The following is a 13226-nucleotide window of genomic DNA, read 5'->3' on the forward strand; positions in this document are numbered from 1 at the left end:
GCCCTACAAGCAAGCCTGCGAGGAACAGCTCTGCTAATAGCCCTGCCAACGGCCCTGTGAGCAAGCCTGCGAGGAAGAGCTCTGCTAACAGCCCTGCCAACGGCCCTGTGAGCAAGCCTGCGAGGAATAGCCCTGCCAACAGCCCTGCCAACAGCCCTGCCAACGGCCCTGCGAGCAAGCCTGCGAGGAATAGCCCTGCAACAGCCCTGCCAACGGCCCTACAAATAGTCCTACGAGCAAGCCTGCGAGCTAGCCTGCCACCGGCCCGGTAAGGCAGCCCAGCCCACCCTTTAGCAATCCGAGCGAAGCGAGGATCACCAAGGCTTGTAGTTCTTTTATAATAATATTAGTAGTTTAAATATATTATTCTATTATTCTTTGACTATTATAATTAGTAGTCTATATAGTATTAAAATGTTCTTATTTTTCTATTATTTTAATCTTTATTTACTTAATTTAATATATATATATAGTATTCTTTATACTATACTTTTCTTAGTAATACTAAGATACTAATAGTTAGTTATAGTATTAATAATATAATACTATATCTCTAGCTATGAATTATTATTCTTTAGCTAATATTCTCTTTTTCTCTAAGATTTTTTTTTACTTAAAATATCTCTATACTAGTATTAAGAATTATAAGTAGAGGTTAGATAAGAAGTTTATACTAGATTATATTTTTAATATTATTTTATTAGTAAAATATTAGTAGTATATAGATTATAAGACTAACTATACTTCTATAAATCTTTCTAAACTTTATTTTAGATCTTAATTAAATATATACTAGATAATATTAGGAATACTAAGTAATATTAGTAATTTCTTACTAATTCTCTACTAGTTAAGCTTCTTCTAGAAGAAGTTAGAGAAGTATAATTCTATTCTCTATACTCTCTTTAGATCTCTAGCTACTAGTCTTACTATCTAATTCTTTAATATAAAAAAAGCTTACTATATTAAATATAGTATAACTACTACTACTAAGAAAGCTATAGTAGTAAATAATATTAGTTATTTATCTAGATTATATTAACTTTCTAATAGAAAAATATAGCTACTTATTATAATTTTATTATAGAGTATTATATTCTTACTATCTAGACTAGTAATTCTTATAAATATCTTTAACTTTTATCTAGTAATATAGATTATCTTTTTTAATAGTATACTATTTCTTTATATTTTGATAATATTATATATAAGATAACCTGTTTTTATACTAATAGATAAAGTAATAAGTATAGATATATTAATAATATAAAGAATACTTTTTTAGTAACTATAGTCTATAGTTTATAGTTTTATCTATATTTTATTATTATTCTCTATATAGTAATACTCTCTACTAGCTGTTTTATAGTATTATATTCTTAAGATTCTATTAAATATATATAATCTGGGTTTAGTATTATTATACTTATAGTATATACTTATAGATATAAATAATACTAATATATAATATAATTTATTTATATCTTTTCTATTATAATTTATATATATATTCTTAATAATATAAAACTATAGCTTACTTAATAAATTTATAGATTTTTTACTAAGTATTTACTAGATTTTCTATAGATAGTTATAAGATATAACTCTAATATCTATAATTATTTAGTAGTATTTTACTAGGGTTTGGTTAGCTTTTACTATCTTTAGTACTTCCTCTAGTAATTTCTAATATATTCTTATATATTTACTATATTTCTACTAGGGATCTATTAGTTATACTTACTTAGTTATCTCTTCTATTTAATTAGATAATAGTCTTAACTATTATAGTATTAGTAATCTTTAACTTTTTTAACTTTCTATTTATCTTTGTTATTTAACTTGATTATTAAGAGTAGTTCTTTATGGTTTTCTCCTATATTCTATAGTTCTAGTAGAGAAATATAGAATATATTATAAATTTATCTATACTTCTTAGGTAAGTATAAGGATTAGTAATAATAGTAGGATTTATTAAACTATCTGATACTTAAATAGCCAGACTACTAGATAGTACTTTATCAGGGTTGGCTTACTCTGTATTTATTATTCTGAATATACTAGGTATGCTGGTGTTATAAATCTCTATATATTAATAGTATACTATCATCAGAGACATGGTAGATAATATATATATAGGATTAGATAAGTTAAATTAGCCAGATATCTTAGGGGTGACAGGGTGTCCTAGGTTGGTAACTAATACTATACTTATGACTGATAAGGAATATATATATTCTAGAGGGTTTAATACTTTAGTACTAAATCTAGTATCTAACTTATCCTTGTCTTACTATATATAATAGTTAGGCAGATCTAAGATATAATACATAAGATATAGAAACTCAGAGACAGTCTTGTTTAGAGATGGGTAGTCTATAGACCAGTCTAGTAGCCACTAGAAGTCATAATTTTAAAGCAGATTAGATGTATATAGCTATATATATTCAGCTTATTAGAGGATATTGTTATTAAGCTGGTATATAAACTTATATTAAGTATAAAGCCAAAAGTTCTATAGCTAATAAGCTAACTTGGTAAGATACTCTTACTTACTTAAAAGCAGCTTTAATATTAATAGTTTAGTAGTTTGCTCTATACTTGTCTAAGGTGTTTTTAAAGGATTGAGGGGGTTGTCTGTAGGCAGAGAGGATGGTTTAGTATAATTAATAAGATAATACTACTTTCTCTTATAAAGTCTTGATAATATACAGATCAAATAACCGGACAGCTGTTGTATATAATATATAGAGTTTAGGAGTAATAAAAAAATAAGATTTAATAGATATAGAAATAATAAAAAGATGAAGTTTAGGGTATCTCTATAGTAGATAAAAGTTCTATCTTATAGTTAAGATAATAAGAAAGAAAGAAAATCAGAACTATTTAGAACTAACTCTTTATTCTTAATAAGAAAGAACTATTTAGTCTTAATAAGAAAGAAGGCGTTATAGTAGTTGGGAAAACAGAAGATACTATATTAATAGGTTGCTGGGGTTAAGTATAAGATATTTAAGTAGACAAATAGATGTTAAATATAGAGGAGCAAGCGACCAGCTTCTTAGATAAGGCCTAAGAATAATATGTCTTGATATACTTTTATATATTATAAAGCAGAAAGACGTGTAGATCATGATATTAAAGGAAAGATATAATTCTTAGATATACTATAGGATGAAGCAGTCAAGTGTATGTACTATAGGATATGCTACCAACTATGATTAATTGCTGTATATGAGAAGTAATTATGAGGAAGTTGTTTATTCTATTAAGGGCCTGGGAGGCCGGAGGGTTATATCCCACAGCATCAATCCAGGCGATATAGGAAGGGACGGAGACCTCAATACGCCAGGAAGGCACAGAGGCCTGCTTCTATACAGCAAGCCGCGGAGGCGGCGGCCACAAGCTCCTTATCTAAGGTGTCTATTATAATTATAGTACTATATACGAGACGGGTATTGTGTCTAGTAAGAGTTGTATACTAGACAGACTGTATCTTATACAGCGCCATAAATTTAATGCGGGCCGCTCAATAAGAAAATGACGCTAGAGACTTGGCAGTACAGTCGATGATGATGATGATGATTCATACGCTGACCCCTCGCCTAAGGCGACATGCAGGATCCACTATCTATACTCTCTATGTACACCTTTGAACGTGAACTATTACTTTTCTGACGAACTTGGAGCCTCGTCAAGGTCTGTGTAGGCCAGTGCCTGGGGTTGTATTCTGCCGCCCTTGTGGTGTGTAACTTTAAAATCTCTGCGATGTCTCCGCGAAGTCTAGAACCGCCCCGAGGATGCTGCTGTCCGGTGGGATATCTTGTAGTCTATCTTCCCTATCTTGACCTGCTTCTTCTAGTATATCTGATATATTATTTAAGGCTCCTCTAATCTTCTGCTGTAGTATTTGATGTATAGTACTAAGCCGCGGGTAGTTAATAAGTATATATACTACTGTTTTAGTAGCTCCACACTCGCACTGCTCGTCTGCCTGGAACCCATATTGTTTGCTATATGTTGCCAGCCATGAATAGCCTGTACAGAGCTGTATAAGTAGGTATAGTTGATTCCGAGAAAGCGAGCCGTATAGACGACGAGACTTACTGAATAGTAGGCCTTGGTTAATATAGTATAGATATCCTCTATTTTTCGAGGTCCTCTATTCTTATTCCTACTCTTGGTAGATCCTTCTATGTATGTATCTTTTCTCCCGTGAGAGAAGATATTTGAAGAGGTGCTTCTTTTCTATATCTACTATATCCTTGGCTAGCTGGTCGGCCGCCTTGTTTCCAGGGTCCCTGTAGTAGCCTGGTATCTATTGTAGTCGCAATGGAATACCTCGGGCTTTCAGCTCGCTAGCTGAGTGGTGAATAGCCTTGATAATATACTAATCTGATTTATTCTATAAGTTTCTGATTACCTGCAGGGCAGATATACTATTACTGAGGATTGTTGCTGATTATTGATTTATTGTAGAGTCCCCTTGGTTTCTCTGTACTAGTTGGAAAACTAGTCTAATAGTATAGTAGATTGCCATGAGCTCGGCTGTATAGACTGACCAGTACTCTATTGAGCTAATACTGACTTGTCGAGATTTTAGGATCTATAGATTATAGTCTAGAGCTACTGCTGCTGTATCCAGTTAATTCTGCTTTTCTGAGATATCTGAGAAGACTATAATACTAGTTGCTGATTTTTATCTTACTAGTGCTCTGGCCTGTGCTTTCTCTTAGTTGGACTTAATATCAACCTTGATAAAGAGTTGCTCCTGCTACAGTGTTAATAGTCTTGGGTTGATAGTCTTAAGGGTCTGTAGGTATCTTAAGTCTATTATTCGTATTGTCTCTGCTAGTAGATAACATACTATATTATAAATATGCGTGCTGTGTTCTATGGCTTGTTTTATGATTCCTCGCACTGGATAATCGTCTGGTAGGGTATTGAACTGGGCTGCTGTAATCTGTGCTTGCAGCTTCAGGTGCAGGCGAGTAGGCAGTGTATAAGATTCGACTTCCAGGGTATTGGTAGAGACTATTCGGAAGACAGAGAGAATATAAATAAGTATTATTTACTGTAGTATCTCGAAGAGCCGTAGGTGTGTTTTATTGTGTAGCGGGTCGTGCTACACGGTTGATGCATAGTCTATAGTAGGTGTGACGCATGCTTGGTAGAGCTGGTGTATTTACTCTGGTTGAAGGTATCAAGACCTGCTTAGGATAATGATTCTTTTAGTTGTCTGCTTGACTGTGTGTTGTACATGTTCTTTCTATCGTATCTCTGTATCAAAGATGACTTCTAGAAGTCTGGCTGTGTCTGCTGGTTTAATTACTTTCCTATTTATAGTAATCTCGCCCTTGCCACGGGCTGATTTGCGCCGTATGAGGTGGATCAGCTTGGTTTTCTCTACTGTGAATAACGCGCCTGTTCTCCGCGTCTACTGTTTGATCTGGGGAATATCTTCTTTCTGAATCCTCTTGATATTATCCTCCACTAAGGTACTAGTCCGCTAGTAGAAATAATTATTGATAAATGCTGATGCCCCGCTATTGCTGTTGACCGGCTGATCGACCAGGTCTGAATTATAGAATCTAAACAGGATAGGTGAGAGTGGGGAACCCTGAGCTAGCCCTGTATTTTCCAGAGGAGTATTGTCTGATTCAAAATTATCGAGTGTTATACTGGCTGTTTGGCTCGCTATAAAGCTGGAGATCTACTATTGAGCCTTCGATGGTATTTCTTTCGCCCGTAGACGCGCGTTGAGGGTGGTCTTACTGACCCTGTTAAAGACGCCTTTTAGATTAAATATAATCAGTATTACTACTCTAGATTGCACCTATGCTCGGTCGACTGCGTTAGCCAGCACCAGCAGGGCCTGCTTGGTGTTGCGTCCCGGCCTGCCTCTAAATTAAGTATCCGGGAGCAGCTTGTATTTCTCTGCCCAGTATGAGAGTCTTCGGGCCATGACGGCTTCTAGCAGCTTTCCCAGTGTGTTGAGCAGGGAGATCGGGCGGTATGCTCCCAGCATAGAGTAATCCAGCTTACCGGGCTTACGGAGGACAATAATCCACGTCTATTTCTATTCTTTTGGGTAGTATCCCAGGTCCACTAATCTTATGAAGATGGTAGTGATTATGCCCTTTAGGAATGTCTATAGACTCTTCTAGACCAGTATAGGGATTCTGTCTCGGCCTGGGGCTGTAGTCCCCTTTACTGCCTGGAGAGACCGGAAGACCTCTTTCTTAGTAATTACCTCCCATAGTAGTTCTTCGGCCGGGTTAATCTCTTTGATTTCCGGTTTAGCTGTTCTTGGAAAGAAGGTTTTGAGAAATATCTCCGCCTTATATTAGTTGTCTGTTATTTCTTTGACTTCTGCTTGGATGGCTGGTATGCTTATGTAGGCATCCCGCGGGTGTATATAGATGGTTGTCTTCCACAGCTGGTCTTTCTCTGCTTTGTCAAGGAACTCTTTCTAATGGCTTGTCTTTGCTTTTTTCACAGCTCGTATCCACTGCCTTTTTTTCGCCCGCATTATCTTGAATATGGACTTTGTGTTTGGGTGGTCGGCTCTAAATATAGTATATCTGCTTTATTACTTTCTTCTGGCTTGGTTAGCTTTTACTTACTGTATCTTAAGTTCAGGAGTAAATTAGTATTTTGAATATAGACACGGTGCCTGTGCTGGTATATGTTAATTTAGAGCCGCTGTTATGGTTTGGATTAGTCTTTCTACTGCACAGTCTAAGTCTCTGTTAGTTTGGATTCTCGGGCACTGGTCTATCTTTCTTAGTATATTTTGCTCTACTCGAGACCAGTCTGCACGGTTGTATGCTTGTTTTGATTTAGGCTTCTTTGTCTGCTCTAGGTAAAGGCTCTACTCCGAGTATATTGCTTGGTGGTCTGATCTGTAATTTTCATAGTACAAGTAGTACTTAATCAGCTGTATTATATTATTAGTAAGTGTGAGGTCCAGTACTGAAGTTGTGCTAGGTTTACTGAGGGACTAAAATGTTGTTTCACCTGGATCCAGGCACTACTGTAATTCTAGGTGGTAGAAAAAGTTAATTAGTTTGTCTGCGTGTGCTGTAAAGTAATAGTATATTTCGCGGTGGCTCTATGCTGGGTGGTAGTGATTAAAGTCTTCTGCTAGAATTAGTTTAGTAGTGCGATCGCCTGATTTGCTATTTTGTTGAATAGTCTATTGGATATCTATTAGGACTTGAGAGGCGCTGCTAGCTTTAAAGGCCTTGTGTATCTTGATCAGTGGAATATAGATTGAAAATACTAAGTACTATAGTTCAGGTGTTTATATTTTAATAGCTACTACATCTTGGTGGTCGCAGTGGACCTGGTAATAAGAGGATGTAGAAATTCTTCGGTTGATATAAATAAGGCTATGCAGTTGTTTTGCCTCGGTGTCTGGTTTACTAGTAGATGTGGGCTGATAGAGTCTCCATGCACTGTGGTTGATGTGGGTGTTGTATGCTGTTTTTGGTGGTTTCTGGATTAGAAGTATATCTAGATTTTGAGTGGTGTGGTCATTGATAAGGGCCTTTATTCCTGCCCTGGATTTTATTGTGTTCAGCTGTAAGATACGGAGGTTTGCTGTCATTAAGAAAGCCTAGGGGTTGAGGATGCCTGGTATATCTGGTTGTCTGTTGGGTGTTCTCTATTGTAATCTGAGTATCGTGGTCTTATACCGGGGAAGCAGTATTGCTGATCGTGTTAGCCTGTACAGTACCTGTATTTGATCTGTTCCTTATATGACTATGCCAGGTGGCCGAATTGCTGGCAGCGGCGGTACTGCTTTTTTTCTATCTAGTAGACTTCTATACTTCTAATAAACCTCTGTCCTACTAGTAGTCTGTTGTTGATAATCTATTCGGCGGCCTCGGGTGTATCCAGCCAGATTCTTATAGATACTGATTTACCTAGTGGTCTGTCTTTCTTTTTTAGCTATGTAATGTCCTTAATCTGGATCTTCTTGTTCTTGAGGTTGTTCTCAGTCGTGATTTTTCTGATCTCTTGTCTCTTTTTGGTGTCCAGGTCGAAGTCCTTAGTTAGGACCTGGTGGACTATGATCCCAAACTGAGGTTTGACTACTTTAGTATTGTTTTCTAGTTTCTTTAGCTACTTAGTATTGTTCTGAGCGGCCTCTGCGGACTGCGCATCCCGGAATCGGATGATATAGCTGGTTTTAGTGGTACTGACCCCAGTAACTTGGACCTCTTTGGTAGTCTCTGCGTTTAGGAGGGCAGTACAAATATGGGTGTTTGCTGCCTCTGTTGGCAGGGCTCTCGAGAATCGGTTATTATCGACGTCCTGGTCTAGGGTTGGTGCGGTGCTGATTCAGATACAGTTGGGTTCCTTTCTGGGGCGCGGGACTGTCTTCTTAGGGTCTGGCAGCGGGTGGCCCGCAGCTACTTCCGCCCATGATCTGTTCAAGGGGGTGTTTGCCGGTTGCGCCTCTAGTCTAGCCCGGAGGGTTTGAATTTCTTCTCGCAGCTCCTCATTTTGAATGCGGAGGAGCTGTTGTTCTGCTTTTAGGGCTTATACTTCTGCTCTTGCTGATTCGATTATCTCTGTTTGATGCTTAAGTATCTCGTTGAAGCTGGTAAAGAACTGCTGGACGTCCTGGTTTGTTACTCGTCCATTATGTTCTCCGCAAACTGCGAATTCGGGGTTGGTAATTGGCTCGTTCTCCTCTGCATCAGCGCCTTATCTGCGGCGTTTCCTTGTTGCTCCGATCTTGGGATGAAAGTCATATTGGCTGAAAATATTTGGTGTTCCCTGCGAGTTTGTGGGACGGGGTTCGGTAACCCCTGCGGGCGGGATCGCCATCGGGCCGGGATTAGTTCCCGCTCGGCACACAATAACAGCTGCCACAACACCACAGTTCTCCGCGATACTTTGGTCGAAAGCTACCTCTCAGAGTACCGATCCTCCTGAAGTTACAGACCTTCCGGATCCTTGGCAGTACAGTCCTTCCGGATACCAGTGTCATCACCTACACTCTTTGATTGTTTCAGCAACCCTAACCTGAAACTGCGCTAAGCCAATTCTGACACGGAGCCGGAATAACCATACACCGCGTATCCTTTATCTCTGTACAGAACTGTTGTATTTACCCGAAGTATTTAAACAGTCATGTTCATCGCAACTTGGGAAATCTATGACGCTTATATTTTGCTCAGATTACAGAATTACACGTGGCAGTGAGACTCAGCCGAAGTATTTGAGATTTAGTTTCATGCACAAATTCAAACCTAATCCATGCACTGTTCCGCGCACTAGTGATATCTTCTATAGTTATTTCTAAACCACTAATATTCTTCTTAATAACAATGGGACAAAAAAACTTTATGAGTAAGACAAACCTGCTACAATGCCTATTATACAACCACCCTACTCAACTAGAAGGCATTGTCTCCTAAGATCTTACCCGGCGGTCTTGTACTTGCGGTTGGTGAGAAAGGAAAATATCGTAATGAGCTAGATTTAGTTTGGTGACATCATAAATTCGCCATGCTCTTTCTGTACAGGGTTTCCGGATACCGCTGTCACTACTTAACTCTTTTTGATTGTCTCAGCAATCCTGACATGGAACAGTGCTAAACTATTTTTGGATGTTAGGAAGGAAGATCTTCAATCCGCCACTGTATAATAAATTACTATCCATACCTAACCAGATTCTGTATCAATAACTAAGCTGTAAGTATCTTTAGTTTGCTTCAACGTCCTACCAACACGGTAATAGCACTCGGTCACGATTCACAACTTGCAGTTCAAGCATGGCGATGGCCCGTAATCTAAATCAATTAACGCTTGACCTCATCCATGATACTATGATCAGTAGTGAATTAGCTATTCTGTAATTGGCTTAGATCGCTAATTGCAGGAATTTTATAATGTTCTGACTAAGTTCTACTCTTTAATTATAGGCACTTGCAGAGCCTCTCTCATAAAAGGCATACAACCGCGGAAGTCGAGTTCGAGTGAACCGATGGCAGAAGCCCACTGTGATTATCTAGTACAACGATGCCTAATCTTCGGAAATCACCATAACCAGTCTCTATACTATTCACGAAACATTGCTACATGATACATTTTACTGTTGTGATAACCCTATCCCCGGCAGCTTCTGTTAGATATCAGCTTTGCCTTCAATATTCAGCTACATAAGCTTCAAGCATAGGGCTCGGCACGCTACGCCCACACGGTCTCAACGACAAGCTAAGCTCATGTTTCCACAATCAGACGAATGGTAGATGTACAATTAACAGATTTCTAGTTGTATTTATTACATAAGGGAGTGCAATATAGCCGTGAAAAACCGACTGGAAGTGACTGATATTAAACAGAATCCGGTCTTTGCTCCCAGCACCTGCTGGGAGAAATATTCAAAGCACAAACTCGAGAAGGTTGTTAGAGAATTTTCTTGGCCAGCCAGCAAGTGTGAGCAGATGAGACTGGGATCAAATTTTCAAACAACAATTCTTTCAAGCACAAATCAGTACCCAAAATTGTAAGTAGATAGGTCGGATCAGGTCCAAAACCGACATGTCCACCTTATGCATCTCTCAGACTTCTCTCTGTTGTCCCTTCACTACCGTATAGCGTTCTCATTTCTCCACCTTCTTTTCCAGTTTAAGTAAGCTTTCTGCGGTATCCTTGATACTGCTCTCCAATGACCGGAATCGCATTCCAAGCACTGCTTGAGCCTTCTGGTTAGAAACTTTGTAAACGGCTGGTTGAATTTGTCCGATCTGGCTATGTGGAACTTTATCCTTGATCTGAGGGAAATTTGCACGCAGGATTTCGCACACTTGCTGGTAGTTGTAATTACCTGACGTGATAAAGAACCGCTCATTCATAGCTTCATTGATCTGAAACGCTCGAAGATGAGCATCGGCAACATCGCGGACATCGGCCCAAGCAGGAAATCCCATTACAGGCACTTCAGTCATACTACCATTCATCAGCTGATAAATATCGGCAGCGCTGGTGTTCAATTTGCTCATATCTTGAACACACTGCTCGACTGGGCCGTAGATCATAGGCGGACAAATAGTTGCTAAGCTGAAATGTGGCTTCTCTTTTTCCATAAAATCCCAGGCAGCCTTCTCAGCGAACGCTTTGGAAGCGCAATATGCGCTCACACCATCGGCTGCCCTAGCGTTTTCGTACGTTTCGGGATTCCAATCGGCCTCGGTGTATGTGTGCTCAGGCCATAGTCCTTGATGCAGGTTGGCCATAGCGGCAAAGGACGAAGTTATCACAACTCGAGTGATGCGTGAACGCGCCTGCGCAGCTCGAAGAATTTCAAGCGTCCCACGAATTGCAGGCTGGAGGAGGTCTTTTTCCTGGTCCTCAACCACAAATTGAAAAGGCGAGGCGGTATGAATGATCTACCAAGGGTTCATCAGTTGTAATGTTTTTATAGAGACTAGTATATAACCTACCCCATCTATTCCCTTTACTGCCTCTTCGAAGGCTCCAGGCTGCGCTATATCCTTAACTATGGCGAACGACAACCGATCAGAATATTGAGAGAAGATGTCGCGCACATTGGCTGCTGACTGCTCAGATCGAACTGTGCCACGAACTCGGTAGCCATGCTCAAGAAAGGATTTGACAATATGTGTCGCGACGAAGCCAGAAGCTCCAGTGATAAGGATTTCCTGGTCCCGGGGGGTGGACATATTAGTGGGATTTGAAATAAAAGGGCGGCTTTATCCTTTAGTATCTGGTTGTGATATAGGAGTTTGAAGATAATTCTCCCAAAGTTCTGTTGTTTGTCTAGTAGGTTTTATAATTGGAAAATGTTCATAATCTGCCCATCTAAACGTCGTTATTCATTTATGTTCCTGCATAAAACAATAACGGGTGTCTGGCTGTTGGCCGTTCCATCCGGACTAAGCCGGTTTGTAAGATTACTATAACTAGGTGTAATGAAACTGGTATTATATGTATTTGATCTCAATACTATAGCTTTTTAAACTGGACTTGGGCATACATACTACAATTATTAATGTACGTTTGAACGAAATTAATGTGTTGATTGATAGGTTCTCAAGGTGGCTCTGTTGCGTTGCTTCATTGGCAAAGACAGGATCCAAGAACGAAAGCATTTGCTACCGACCTTTAAAGATATCGTCAGAGACCACTTCTTATTACTATTCTAATGCTTCCCGAATGATATTCTCTTGATTCTATTTGGCTTGTGTTGGGGGAAGTAGGTTTTAATGCAAGTGTAGAAGTGTTTTTATTATGTTGACTGATTGCTGAAGTGCTCCGTATGATAGTTTGCAGCAATATTTCGCCGGGGCTTCCGGGCGAGGTAACAGGTCGCCGGTCTGTCACGTCAGATTTTGCACATGATTATTCTCTCTATTGTTTCTTTTTTTTCTTTAGCAAGCCTATTAGTATTGTTGATCCTTCTGAGAAATCATACTCCGAGATGCCGCATATATTAATGAGCTTAAATTGTGACCGCACAAGCACTCGACTCAGCTTTACGCCCCTTCTTTGTGCCGAAAATGGTCCTGTGATATATTAGTCATTCAGGCTAGCTTTACGTAATAACTACTCGGTCGCGCGGCCCATGATGTAATGCCATACAGAAGATAATTTTGTTGAGTCACGATGTCTAAAAGAAACTAGCACATATAGAGGCTTAATTTCTGGTATACAAGTTTCATAGCAATTCAAAAATATTCTATAACTTTTGGGTATTGTTTATAGCCTTTTGATAAACCTGGTAATATTCAATATTTGTATTTACTGTATCATTTCATTCAAAAATATCTATGGAAATCAACATCAGAAAAATATTAAAAAAATGTTACGGGACGGTTGGATTGTGCTAATCAAAACGTGCCCTTGATCATGAAGAAATAGCTGGGGGGCTATTTCTCCTGTTTGTACAAGATTCTTTTATGTGTGTGCTAGCCTAGCGCTAGTTTTAGTACGCAGCGTGCGACGAATGTCTAAAGCTGAGCTTTATACTAGGGCCTTGGTCCCATAAGAAAAAATGTCAATAAAATCTTTTGTTTCTGACAAATTCAAGTGATAAGAAAATTATAGTATCCGAACTTATATAGTCCTTGGGAAATACTGACCTCAAAACCATGCCTTTGAAATAGTATTATAAGGTGGCTTGTTCTATCGTCGGTTGCGTTATCTAGTTACCCTAATATGTGGAAGAAGGGGAAGGAACCGGATCC

General features: G+C 38.8%; 1 protein-coding gene across 1 annotated transcript; it reads right to left on the minus strand.

Annotated features, from left to right (window-relative positions):
* Positions 1 to 10312: 10312 nt before the first annotated feature.
* On the minus strand, positions 10313 to 11762 carry BP01DRAFT_343615 (SDR family oxidoreductase). Its single transcript, XM_025573527.1, has 2 exons — positions 11463 to 11762; positions 10313 to 11408 (listed from the first exon to the last, which is right to left on the minus strand). Exons 1-2 carry the CDS (start codon positions 11700 to 11702, stop codon positions 10623 to 10625), a joined length of 1026 nt encoding a protein of 341 aa, XP_025429874.1. The 5' UTR covers positions 11703 to 11762; the 3' UTR covers positions 10313 to 10622.
* Between the last annotated feature and the right edge of the window lie 1464 nt (positions 11763 to 13226).

The sequence above is a fragment of the Aspergillus saccharolyticus genome (assembly GCF_003184585.1).
Source record: "Aspergillus saccharolyticus JOP 1030-1 unplaced genomic scaffold BP01scaffold_23, whole genome shotgun sequence".
Taxonomy (NCBI): domain Eukaryota; kingdom Fungi; phylum Ascomycota; class Eurotiomycetes; order Eurotiales; family Aspergillaceae; genus Aspergillus; species Aspergillus saccharolyticus.

Coding starts and splice junctions, on each gene's coding strand:
- BP01DRAFT_343615 (XM_025573527.1), bottom strand. CDS start 11,702: ATGTCCACCCCCCGGGACCAGGAAATCCTTATCACTGGAGCTTCTGGC. Junction 11,409..11,462: donor CAGTAAAGGGAATAGATGGG/GTAGGTTATATA, acceptor AACCCTTGGTAG/ATCATTCATACCGCCTCGCC.